Source organism: Neofelis nebulosa, chromosome 10 (genome assembly GCF_028018385.1).
Source record: "Neofelis nebulosa isolate mNeoNeb1 chromosome 10, mNeoNeb1.pri, whole genome shotgun sequence".
NCBI lineage: Eukaryota > Metazoa > Chordata > Mammalia > Carnivora > Felidae > Neofelis > Neofelis nebulosa.
The window spans coordinates 30,887,081-30,900,362 of NC_080791.1; the positions used below are offsets into that span (position 1 = coordinate 30,887,081).

General features: G+C 41.7%; 1 protein-coding gene across 1 annotated transcript in view; it reads left to right on the forward strand.

The window, feature by feature from the left end:
• The window catches only part of LOC131487090 (beta-galactosidase-1-like protein 3), a 72,565-nt gene that overhangs the window by 18,411 nt on the left and 40,872 nt on the right, over positions 1-13,282 (forward strand). The window contains 2 exon segments of the mRNA XM_058687377.1: positions 834-915; positions 2,299-2,363. Coding sequence (XP_058543360.1) covers positions 834-915; positions 2,299-2,363 — 147 coding nt within the window.

The following is a 13,282-nucleotide window of genomic DNA, read 5'->3' on the forward strand; positions in this document are numbered from 1 at the left end:
CCCTGGGTGGGATGGTCTGGAAAGCAGTGGGGAGGAGTTGCCAGATGGGAAAGAAAGAACAAGAAGGTGACCAGAGAGGAAGGAAGGCAGGGTTGGGCTTCCCATACATCCTGGCTCTGGCCCTGCAGCTGTAGCCTCTGGTACTGGACAAGTTCTGTGAGGGATTCCCCTCCCTAGTTTTTCTCAGGGGCATCACATCAGATCTCCCCAAATTAATCTCATTCAGCTAGCATTGCTTTTTCTTGATTTTCAGAATTTGCCACTTGACTTTTCTCCCAGGACCAGGCATGAAGTTAACAAAGAAAACACAAAGTCCTTTTGCCCTCTGGCCACGTGTCTGCTCCTCTGCCTTTAGTAGATATAATTTGCAAATTAGATTCCCCCTTCTTTGAAGCCATGGCAGGCTTCCTTGCTTCCTTTTAGTGTCTCGGTAGGACTCAAACTTTACAAAATTTATCTGCGATCCCCACAGCCTTGGACTCTCCCCTTCAAGAGAAAGCCTTCTATTTTTCTCTTGGATTTAGAGTTTCCCTCAAGTGTTTCCTCATAAAACTCAGCCTTTTGCTTTTCCCCTTGAGGCAGTGGCCATGGATGTCAGAACCCATACTTAGCTGCTCTTGTGGTTCCCGGGGTCAACACAGGCTGAGACAGAGACCAAACAACATTCCCCTAATTTACTGAATTGCAGATGGTCAGACTCTAAACTCAAACCTCTCTCTAGCTCACATGCTGTCCAAGCAAGCCCAAGTTGTATTTGTTTCCTAATTTCCTTATGTTTCCTTCTTCCCATGGGAGCAAAGGAAGTAGATTCATTTTGTCAGTTTTCCCAACAGGCCCTGCTGGAAAGAGGGATTGTGGAACTGCTCATGACCTCGGATGATGCAAAACACGTGCTAAAAGGCTACATAGAAGGAGGTATAAATTTAGACTCACTTTGAGTAAGAATTGAGGCTCTTCGCTAGCCAGCTTGGATATTCAACAAGCCTCAGAAAGAACCAACTATATCTCTGATGTCTCTCCCATGTTCATTGAAGTGGACTCCAGAAATTTGGTATTACAATGAATGAGGACTCAAGGTCCAAGTGAAGAGTCCACTTACCAACCCCAACTCTCTCCCTTGCCCTTCTTGTCTTTAAACAGACAAGCTCTTCTGGCCTCAATACACTTTTTTGTCTTTCATAATTTTTCTGTGGGCTAAGAATTCATATTGGTATTGGGCATGGCTTAGAATCCAGGTCTTCTCCACTAACATGGAGAGCCACATGGAGAAACAGAAGATAGATGTGTGTCAGGAAGGCTGCCTAGGCCAAGCCCCAGTCTGGGATCTTGAAGTCCACTCACTGTGGACTTGGAGTAGAGTTCATCATAGAGAGTCAAGTAACAGAACAGTTCAGACCAGAATCGTAAGATGATGATAGTGAGGGAAGTGACCAAGGTATTATAAACAGCCAGATGAGCCCAGGGAAGTATCTGTCAGGTAGTCCTTAGTTCAAGACTAGCTACTTCTTTATACCACTTTTCTCCCCTCCTTTTTGGTGGCTCTTCCTCACATTATTTTTCTAGGAATTTATTTTTTAAGTTTATATATTTATTCTTAGACAGAGAGAGTGCAAGCAGGGGAAGGGTAAAGAGGGAGAATCCCAAGTAAGCTCTGCACTGTCAGCACAGAGCCCGACGTGGGCTCCAACTCACAGAATTGAGTTGACCTGAGCCCAAATCAAGAGTTTCACACTTAACCAACTGAGCCCCTCTTCTCCACATTATTATAGTACACTGGGAAGTGTGCTGAACTTGGGTCAGCAAACCTGTGTTCAGTTCCTAGGTCTAATCAAGTTATATGATCTTGTCCTGTTCTAGTTTTCTACAAAAAATATGGTTAATTTTAACTGCCTTTAAAAAAAATTAAGTGTATTTATTTATTTTGAGAGAGAAAGTGCAGGTGGGAGAGGGACAATCAGAGACTCCTAAGCAGGCTCTGCACTGTCAGCATGGATCCCAAGTTGGGGCTCAAATCCACAAACTGTGAGATCATGACCTGAACTAAAGTTGGACGCTTAACTGACTGAGCCACCCAGGCACCCCTTACCTACCCTTCTTATCTTGCATTGTCCTTACAAGTGTCCAGTGATATCAGGACATATGTGGCAGCCTTTTGTACTTTGCAAAGTGGAATAAAAGTAGTGTCTCATCCTTGTTACTTGGCTCAAATTCCTTCTGTGTACAAGGTGTGGGCCTCCAACCATTCCCTGGTGGCACTGTCACAGTACCTCATTCAGCACCTGTCTCTTCTCTCTATAGTTCTGGCCACCATCAATATGAACACATTTCAGATGAATGATTTCAAGCAGCTTTCCCAGGTGCAGGTAAGGCTGTCTTAAAGATGAAGAGTCTTTGCTCCTTTGCCTGCCCAAATCTCCTTAGCCTGTGCACCTGGTACTGAGTGAGAACAGCAGGCTTGGCAAAAAGACTTCTGCTTCCCTGCTCCCCATCTCCCCAGAGCCTCAGTTGGGTTCCAAAGCAATTTGGGGAGCTTATGCCTTTTGTCATGGGGAATGAGGAGTAAGTCCTGCTTCTATCACCACTGTTAGTGAAGCACCTTATGGAGATGATCAGAGGGAGGAAGAGGGGATTATGTGACATAAGTCAGAGGGAGATGATGTTCTTTTTCTTCTCCAAAGACAGACCTCAGAAATGGGCTAAATACATTGCTGACAGAGGGCTCATACATAGCTTTGTCAGAGTCAGCCTTTTTCAGCCAGACTCTGCAAATTATGGGAATGAATGACTATTGTACATGAATTCATTAACAACCATGGATTGAGTAGCTCCAGTTTCCTCTCAGTGGGTGGTCCCCTGTAATAGTTTCAAGGATGGACAAACCATAGTCCATGCCTTTGAGGATTATATCCTTTCTCCACATAACACTTGGATCGAGCTCTTACAGACCAAACGTGATTATAGTTTCCTCTGCTTAACACACTTTCCTGGGTCTCCTTTTGTTCCCAGCATAATCCAAAACCCATGCCATAGCCTGCAAAGCCTGGTGTGACCTGATGCAATCTTCCTTTCCAGGCCCAGCCCTCTCTGCTCTTCTCGCTTATACAGGAAATCCTTCTTCAGTCCTGCAGAGTATGGCACTTGGCCCCATGGTGCTTCCTCCAGTGCCCTATACCCTCCTACACAAGTTTTAATTAAAGAACAAATTGATCTTTTTTCCTCTTCTCACTAATTTCTACACAGCTTTTGACCTAGTAAAAAGAAGGGACTCTGCCAGAGCTGGATCTATGGTTATCTAGTTTTTAATGGCTGTAATAAGTCTCTTTTTTGCTGTTGGTTCTTTTTCTCTTGTCACTTTTTTTAAAAGTAGCTTTGTTGAAATATAATTTATACACCATTAAATTCACCCATTATAAATATACAATTCAATATAGATTTTTATAACCATTCCCACAATCTAAAGAATTTTCTCATCTTCATTTATGGTAAATCCCCTGTTGCCATCTCCAGCCCTAGGCAAACACTGGTCTGCTTTCCATCTCTATAAATTTGTCTTTCCTAGACATATAATATAAATGGAATCATACAGTTACTAGTCTTTTGCATCTGGCTTCTTGCTTGATGTTTTTAATTTTCATCTGTACTGTAGCATGAATCAGTACCTGATTCCTTTTGATAGCCAAGTGGATCATGCTCTTGTATCCTATGTCTAAGGTCATAGACAAAGCCAAAGTTCATGCAGTTTTTCTCATATGTCCTTCTTTGTAACTAATATGGCTAACATTTTTTTTTTAATTTTTTTTCAACGTTTTTTATTTATTTTTGGGACAGAGAGAGACAGAGCATGAACGGGGGAGGGGCAGAGAGAGAGGGAGACACAGAATCGGAAACAGGCTCCAGGCTCTGAGCCATCAGCCCAGAGCCTGACGCGGGGCTCGAACTCACGGACCGCGAGATCGTGACCTGGCTGAAGTCGGACGCTTAACCGACTGCGCCACCCAGGCGCCCCTAGCTAACATTAATTTTAAAGTTTGATTCAGTCTTGTATTCCTGGGAATAATCCTACTCAATTGTATTATCATTAAAAAAAAATTTTTTTTAACGTTTATTTATTTTTGAGACAGAGAGAGACAGAGCATGAATGGGGGAGGGTCAAAGAGAGGGAGACACAGAATCTGAAACAGGCTCCAGGCTCCGAGCTGTCAGCACAGAGCCCGACGCGGGGCTCGAACTCACTGACGGTGAGATCATGACCTGAGCTGAAGTCGGCCGCTTAACCGACTGAGCCACCCAGGTGCCCCTGTATAATCATTTTATTTATATACTGCTGGATTCAATTCGTTCATGTCTTTTTTTTTTTTTTTTAGCATTTATTTATTTTTGAGACAGAGAGAGACAGAGCATGAACGGGGGAGGGGCAGAGAGAGAGTGAGACACAGAATCGGAAGCAGCCTCCAGGCTCTGAGCCATCAGCCCAGAGCCCGACGCGGGGCTCGAACTCACAGACCGTGAGATCGTGACCTGAGCTGAAGTCGGACGCTCAACCGACTGAGCCACCCAGGCGCCCCATCGTTCATGTCTTATTGAGAAGTTTTGCTTCCATGTTCACGAGGAATATTGGTCTTTGGTTTTCTTTTATTGAAATGTCTTTATTTTAGAATCAGAGTAATGGGTTCCTTTCCTATTTTCTGGAAGAAATTGTACAGAATTGATGGCATTTCTTATTTAATGTTTGGTAAAATCCACCAGTGAAACCGTCTGGACCAGAAGTTTCCTTTTTTTTTTTTTTTTTTTTAACTTTTTAAATGTTTATTTACCTGAGAGAGTGAGAGAGAGCGAGAGAGAGAGAGAATGAGTCAGGATGGGAAGAAAGAGAGGAATACACAGAATTTGAAGCAGGCTCCAGGCTCTGAGATGTCAGCACAGAGCTGGATGCGGGGCTTGAACCCACGAAACAGTAAGATCATGACCTACACCAAAGTCAGATGCTTAACCAACTGAGCCACCCAGGCGCCTCTGAAGTTTTCTTTTTTAAAAGACTTTTAACTAGAAATTTCTTTTCTTTAATAGATGTAGCACCATTTAGATTATTTCTTCTTGAGCGAGTTTTAGTAGTTTATGTCTTTCAAGGATTTATTCTATTCTATTTCATCTAAGTTTATGAATTAATGGTCACAGAATTGTTTGTGATATTCTGTTGATATCCTTGTATGTCTTTGTTGTTGGTAGTGGTGGCCCTTCTTTCATTCCCCATATTAGTAACTTTGTGTCTTCTCTTTTCATCTTTTTATCTCGGTTCGTGTAACTAGAAGTTTACCAGTTTTATTAGTCTCTTCAGAGAACTAGTTTTTTGGCTTTTTTAATTTTCGCTTCATTTTTTCCTGTTTTCTGGTTCATTGATTTCTCTCATCTTTCAAATTTTCTGTTTTGCATCCTTTGGACTGAATTGGCTTTACTGTTTCTAGGTGTTGTTTGTTTGTTTGTTTGTTTAGTGGAAGCTTAGATTGCTGATTTGAGACTTTTTTCTTTTCCAATATGAGCACTTATGGCTATAAATTTCCCTGAATGCACTATTTTTGCTATATCCCACCAATTTTGATATGCTGTATTTTCATATTCAAAAATGTTTCAAAAAATTTTCAAAACATTTAAAAATTTCCCCTGAGGCTTAATCTTTATTGTATGTATCAGAAGTATGTTGCTTAATTTTTGAATCCTGGAGGATTTTCCAGGTATTGTTCTGTTATTGATTTCTACTTTAATACTGTTAAAATCTGAGAGTATACTTTATATGATTTCTGTTCTTTTTACGTTTCTTAAAGTTTGTTTTATGGCTCATAATATGGTCATTTTGGTGAATGTTCCATGTATATTTGAGAAGAATGTGTATTTTGCATTTGTTTGTAAATTTCCATTGACTCAAGTTGATTGATTTTACTGTTCAGGTAATTGCTATTCTTACTGATTTTCTACCCACTTTTTTATTAACTATTAAGAGAAGAGTGTTGATATCTCTAAATATTATTGTAGATTTGTTTATTCGCCCTTTCAGATCTATCCATTTTTGTCTTCTATATTTTGAAGCTCTGTTTTTAGGTGTATGCACATTTAGAATTATATTTTCTTGGAGAATTCACCCCTTTATTATTATTTAATGGCTACCTTTAGTTTTTAAAAAATGTATATTTTTAGGAGAGAGAAACCGAGAGAGCACAAGCAGGGGAGGGGTAGAGAGAGAGGGGACAGATGATCTGAAGAGGGCTCTGTGCTGACAGCAGAGAGTCCAAATTGGGGTTCGAACTCACAAACTGTGAGATCATGACCTGAGCCGAAGACGGCTGCTTACCAACTGAGCCACCCAGGTGCACGCCTTCCTTGTTTTTTTTTTTTTTTTTTGGTAAATTTATTTATTTATTTATTTATTTATTTATTTATTTATATTTTATTGTCAAATTGGTTTCCATACAACACCCAGTGCTCATCCCAACAGGTGCCCTCCTCAATGCCCATTACCCACTTTCCCCTCCCTCCCACCCTCCATCAGCCCTCAGTTTATTCTCAGTATTTAAGAGTCTCTTATGGTTTGCCTCCCTCCCTCTCTGTAACATTTTCCCCCCCTTGACCTCTCCCATGGTTCTCTGTTAAGTTTCTCAGGATCCACATAGGAGTGAAAACATATGGTATCTGTCTTTCTCTGCCTGATTCACTTAGCATAATACCCTCCAGTTCCATCCACATTGCTGCAAATGGCCTGATTTCATTCTTTCTCATTGCCAAGGAGTATTCCATTGTATATATAAACCACATCTTCTTTATCCATTGTCAGTTGATGGACATTTAGGCTCTTTCCATAATTTGGCTATTGTTGAAAGTTCTGCTGTAAACATTGGGGTGCAAGTGCCCCTATGCATCAGCACTTGTGTATCTCTTGGGTGAATTCCTTTAATGTTGTTTTTATTTTTTTTTTTATTTTTTTTATTTTTATTTTTTTTTTAGTTTGGAATATTATATTATATTTTATTTTATTTTTTTTTTTAGTTAACTATTATCTTTATTTTTTCTTCCCTCCAGCTTTTTATTTATTTATTTATTTATTTATTTATTTATTTTTTAATATATGAAATTTACTGTCAAATTGGTTTCCATACAACACCCAGTGCTCATCCCAAAAGGTGCCCTCCTCAATACCCATCACCCACCCTGCCCTCCCTCCCACCCCCCATCAACCCTCAGTTTGTTCTCAGTTTTTAACAGTCTCTTATGCTTTGGCTCTCTCCCACTCTAACCTCTTTTTTTTTTTTTTTCCCTTCCCCTCCCCCATGGGTTTCTGTTACGTTTCTCAGGATCCACATAAGAGTGAAACCATATGGTATCTGTCTTTCTCTGTATGGCTTATTTCACTTAGCATCACACTCTCCAGTTCCATCCACGTTGCTACAAAAGGCCATATTTCATTCTTTCTCATTGCCACGTAGTATTCCATTGTGTATATAAACCACAATTTCTTTATCCATTCATCAGTTGATGGACATTTAGGCTCTTTCCATAATTTGGCGATTGTTGAGAGTGCTGCTATAAACATTGGGGTACAAGTGCCCCTATGCATCAGTACTCCTGTATCCCTTGGATAAATTCCTAGCAGTGCTATTGCTGGGTCATAGGGTAGGTCTATTTTTAATTTTCTGAGGAACCTCCACACTGCTTTCCAGAGCGGCTGCACCAATTTGCATTCCCACCAACAGTGCAAGAGGGTTCCCGTCTCTCCACATCCTCTCCAGCATCTATAGTCTCCTGATTTCTTCATTTTGGCCACTCTGACTGGCGTGAGGTGGTATCTGAGTGTGGTTTTGATTTGTATTTCCCTGATGAGGAGCGACGTTGAACATCTTTTCATGTGCCTGTTGGCCATCCGGATGTCTTCTTTAGAGAAGTGTCTATTCATGTTTTCTGCCCATTTCTTCACTGGGTTATTTGTTTTTCGGGTGTGGAGTTTGATGAGCTCTTTATAGATTTTGGATACTAGCCCTTTGTCCGATGTGTCATTTGCAAATATCTTTTCCCATTCCGTTAATTGCCTTTTAGTTTTGTTGGTTGTTTCCTTTGCTGTGCAGAAGCTTTTTATCTTCATAAGGTCCCAGTAATTCACTTTTGCTTTTAATTCCCTTGCCTTTGGGGATGTGCCGAGTAAGAGATTGCTACGGCTGAGGTCAGAGAGGTCTTTTCCTGCTTTCTCCTCTAAGGTTTTGATGGTTTCCTGTCTCACATTCAGGTCCTTTATCCATTTTGAGTTTATTTTTGTGAATGGTGTGAGAAAGTGGTCTAGTTTCAACCTTCTGCATGTTGCTGTCCAGTTCTCCCAGCACCATTTGTTAAAGAGACTGTCTTTTTTCCATTGGATGTTCTTTCCTGCTTTGTCAAAAATGAGTTGGCCATACGTTTGTGGGTCTAGTTCTGGGGTTTCTATTCGATTCCATTGGTCTATGTGTCTGTTTTTATGCCAATACCATGCTGTCTTGATGATGACAGCTTTGTAGTAGAGGCTAAAGTCTGGGATTGTGATGCCTCCTGCTTTGGTCTTCTTCTTCAAAATTACTTTGGCTATTCGGGGCCTTTTGTGGTTCCATATGAATTTTAGGATTGCTTGTTCTAGTTTCAAAAAGAATGCTGATGCAATTTTGATTGGGATTGCATTGAATGTGTAGATAGCTTTGGGTAGTATTGACATTTTGACAATATTTATTCTTCCAATCCATGAGCAGGGAATGTCTTTCCATTTCTTTATATCTTCTTCAATTACCTGCATAAGCTTTCTATAGTTTTCAGCATACAGATCTTTTACATCTTTGGTTAAGTTTCTTCCTAGGTATTTTATGCCTCTTGGTGCAATTGTGAATGGGATCAGTTTCTTTATTTGTCTTTCTGTTGCTTCATTGTTAGTGTATAAGAATGCAACTGATTTCTGTACATTGATTTTGTATCCTGCAACTTTGCTGAATTCATGTATCAGTTCTAGCAGACTTTTGGTGGAGTCTATCGGATTTTCCATGTATAATATCATGTCATCTGCAAAAAGCGAAAGCTTGACTTCATCTTTGCCAATTTTGATGCCTTTGATTTCCTTTTGTTGTCTGATTGCTGATGCTAGAACTTCCAGCACTATATTAAACAACAGCGGTGAGAGTGGGCATCCCTGTCGTGTTCCTGATCTCAGGGAAAAAGCTCTCAGTTTTTCCCCATTGAGGATGATGTTAGCTGTGGGCTTTTCATAAATGGCTTTTATGATCTTTAAGTATGTTCCTTCTATCCCGACTTTCTCAAGGGTTTTTATTAAGAAAGGGTGCTGGATTTTGTCAAAGGCCTTTTCTGCATCGATTGACAGGATCATATGGTTCTTCTCTTTTTTTTTGTTAATGTGATGTATCACGTTGATCGATTTGCGAATGTTGAACCAGCCCTGCATCCCAGGAATGAATCCCACTTGATCATGGTGAATAATTCTTTTTATATGCTGTTGAATTCGATTTGCTAGTATCTTATTGAGAATTTTTGCATCCATATTCATCAGGGATATTGGCCTGTAGTTCTCTTTTTTTACTGGGTCTCTGTCTGGTTTAGAAATCAAAGTAATACTGGCTTCATAGAATGAGTCTGGAAGTTTTCCTTCCCTTTCTATTTCTTGGAATAGCTTGAGAAGCATAGGTATTATCTCTGCTTTAAACGTCTGGTAGAACTCCCCTGGGAAGCCATCTGGTCCTGGACTCTTATTTGTTGGGAGATTTTTGATAACCGATTCAATTTCTTCACTGGTTATGGGTGTGTTCAAGCTTTCTATTTCCTCCTGATTGAGTTTTGGAAGAGTGTGGGTGTTTAGGAATTTGTCCATTTCTTCAAGGTTGTCCAATTTGTTGGCATATAATTTTTCATAGTATTCCCTGATAATTGTTTGTATCTCTGAGGGATTGGTTGTAATAATTCCATTTTCATTCATGATTTTATCTATTTGGGTCATCTCCCTTTTCTTTTTGAGAAGCCTGGCTAGAGGTTTGTCAATTTTGTTTATTTTTTCAAAAAACCAACTCTTGGTTTCGTTGATCTGCTCTACAGTTTTTTTAGATTCTATATTGTTTATTTCTGCTCTGATCTTTATGATTTCTCTTCTTCTGCTGGGTTTAGGCTGCCTTTGCTGTTCTGTTTCTATTTCCTTTAGGTGTGCTGTTAGATTTTGTATTTGGGATTTTTCTTGTTTCTTGAGATAGGCCTGGATTGCAATGTATTTTCCTCTCAGGACTGCCTTCGCTGCGTCCCAAAGAGTTTGGATTGTTGTATTTTCATTTTCGTTTGTTTCCATATATTTTTTAATTTCTTCTCTAATTGCCTGGTTGACCCACTCATTCGTTAGTAGGGTGTTCTTTAACCTCCATGCTTTTGGAGGTTTTCCAGACTTTTTCCTGTGGTTGATTTCAAGCTTCATAGCATTGTGGTCTGAAAGTATGCATGGTATAATTTCAATTCTTGGAAACTTATGAAGGGCTGTTTTGTGACCCAGTATATGATCTATCTTGGAGAATGTTCCATGTGCACTCGAGAAGAAAGTATATTCTGTTGCTTTGGGATGCAGAGTTCTAAATATATCTGTCAAGTCCATCTGATCCAATGTATCATTCAGGGCCCTTGTTTCTTTATTGACTGTGTGTCTAGATGATCTATCCATTTCTGTAAGTGGGGTGTTAAAGTCCCCTGCAATGACCACATTCTTATCAATAAGGTTGCTTATGTTTATGAGTAACTGTTTTATATATCTGGGGGCTCCGGTATTTGGCGCATAGACATTTATAATTGTTAGCTCTTCCTGATGGATAGACCCTGTAATTATTATATAATGCCCTTCTTCATCTCTTGTTACAGCCTTTAATTCAAAGTCTAGTTTGTCTGATATAAGTATGGCTACTCCAGCTTTCTTTTGGCTTCCAGTAGCATGATAAATAGTTCTCCATCCCCTCACTCTCAATCTAAAGGTGTCCTCAGATCTCAAATGAGTCTCTTGTAGACAGCAAATAGATGGGTCTTGTTTTTTTATCCATTCTGATACCCTATGTCTTTTGGTTGGCGCATTTAATCCATTTACATTCAGTGTTATTATAGAAAGATACGGGTTTAGAGTCATTGTGATGTCTGTATGTTTTATGCTTGTAGTGATGTGTCTGGTACTTTGTCTCACAGGATCCCCCTTAGGATCTCTTGTAGGGCTGGTTTCGTGGTGACAAATTCCTTCAGTTTTTGTTTGTTTGGGAAGACCTTTATCTCTCCTTCTATTCTAAATGACAGACTTGCTGGATAAAGGATTCTCGGCTGCATATTTTTTCTGTTTAGCACACTGAAGATATCGTGCCAAGCCTTTCTGGCCTGCCAAGTTTCAAAGGAGAGATCAGTCACGAGTCTTATAGGTCTCCCTTTATATGTGAGGGCACGTTTATCCCTTGCTGCTTTCAGAATTTTCTCTTTATCTTTGTATTTTGCCAGTTTCACTATGATATGTCGTGCAGAAGATCGATTCAAGTTACGTCTGAAGGGAGTTCTCTGTGCCTCTTGGATTTCAATGCCTTTTTCCTTCCCCAGTTCAGGGAAGTTCTCAGCTATAATTTCTTCAAGTACCCCTTCAGCACCTTTCCCTCTCTCTTCCTCCTCTGGGATACCAATTATGCGTATATTATTTCTTTTTAGTGTATCACTTAGTTCTCTAATTTTCCCCTCATACTCCTGGATTTTTTTATCTCTCTTTCTTTCAGCTTCCTCTTTCTCCATAACTTTATCTTCTAGCTCACCTATTCTCTCCTCTGCCTCTTCAATCCGAGCCGTGGTGGTTTCCATTTTGTTTTGCATTTCGTTTAAAGCGTTTTTCAGCTCCTCGTGACTGTTCCTTAGTCCCTTGATCTCTGTAGCAAGAGATTCTCTGCTGTCCTGTATACTGTTTTCAAGCCCAGCGATTAATTTTATGACTATTATTCTAAATTCACTTTCTGTTATATTATTTAAATCCTTTTTGATCAGTTCATTAGCTGTTGTTATTTCCTGGAGATTCTTCTGAGGGGAATTCTTCCGTTTGGTCATTTTGGATAGTCCCTGGAGTGGTGAGGACCTGCAGGGCACTTCCCCTGTGCTGTGGTGTATAACTGGAGTTGGTGGGCGGGGCCGCAGTCCGACCTGATGTCTGCCCCCAGCCCACCGCTGGGGCCACAGCCAGACTGGTGAGTGCCTTCTCTTCCCCTCTCCTAGGGGCGGGATTCACTGTGGGGTGGCGTGGCCCGTCTGGGCTACTTGCACACTGCCAGGCTTGTGGTGCTGGGGATCTGGCGTATTAGCTGGGGTGGGTAGGCAAGGTGCACGGGGGCGGGAGGGGCAGGCTTAGCTCGCTTCTCCTTAGGTGATCCACTTCAGGAGGGGCCCTGTGGCAGCGGGAGGGAGTCAGATCCGCTGCCGGAGGTTTGGCTCCGCAGAAGCACAGAGTTGGGTGTTTGCGCGGAGCGAGCAAGTTCCCTGGCAGGAACTGGTTCTCTTTGGGATTTTGGCTGGGGGATGGGCGGGGGAGATGGCGCTGGCGAGCGCCTTTGTTCCCCGCCAAGCTGAGCTCTGCCGTCCGTCCAAGGGCTCAGCAGCTCTCCCTCCCTTTGTCCTCCAGCCTTCCCGCTTTCTGAGCAGAGCTGTTCACTTATGACCTCCCAGACGCTAAGTCGCGCTTGCTGTCGGAACACAGTCCGTCCGGCCCCTCCGCTTTTGCCAGCCTGACTCGGGGGCTCCGCTTGGCCGGCGAGCCGCCCCTCCGCCCTGGCTCCCTCCCGCCGGTCCGTGGAGCGCGCACCGCCTCGCCGCCCTTCCTACCCTCTTCCGTGGGCCTCTCGTCTGCGCTTGGCTCCGGAGACTCCGTTCTGCTAATCCTCTGGCGGTTTTCTGGGTTCTTTAGGCAGGTGTAGGTGGAATCTAAGTGATTAGCAGGACGCGCGGTGAGCCCAGCGTCCTCCTACGCCGCCATCTTCCCCCTTTAATGTTGTTTTTAAAAAAATGTTTATTTATTTATTTTGAGAGAGAGTGAGTGGGGGAGGGGCAGAGTGAGAGGGGGACAGAGAGAACCCCAAGCAGACTCCATGCTGTCAGTGCAAAGCTTGACACAGGCCTCAATCTCATAAATAATGAGATCATGACCTGAACTGAAATCAAGAGTTGGAGTCTTAACTGACTGAGCCACCCAGGCGTCCCTCTGTTCCTTGTTTTGAAGTCTGCTTTGGCTGAT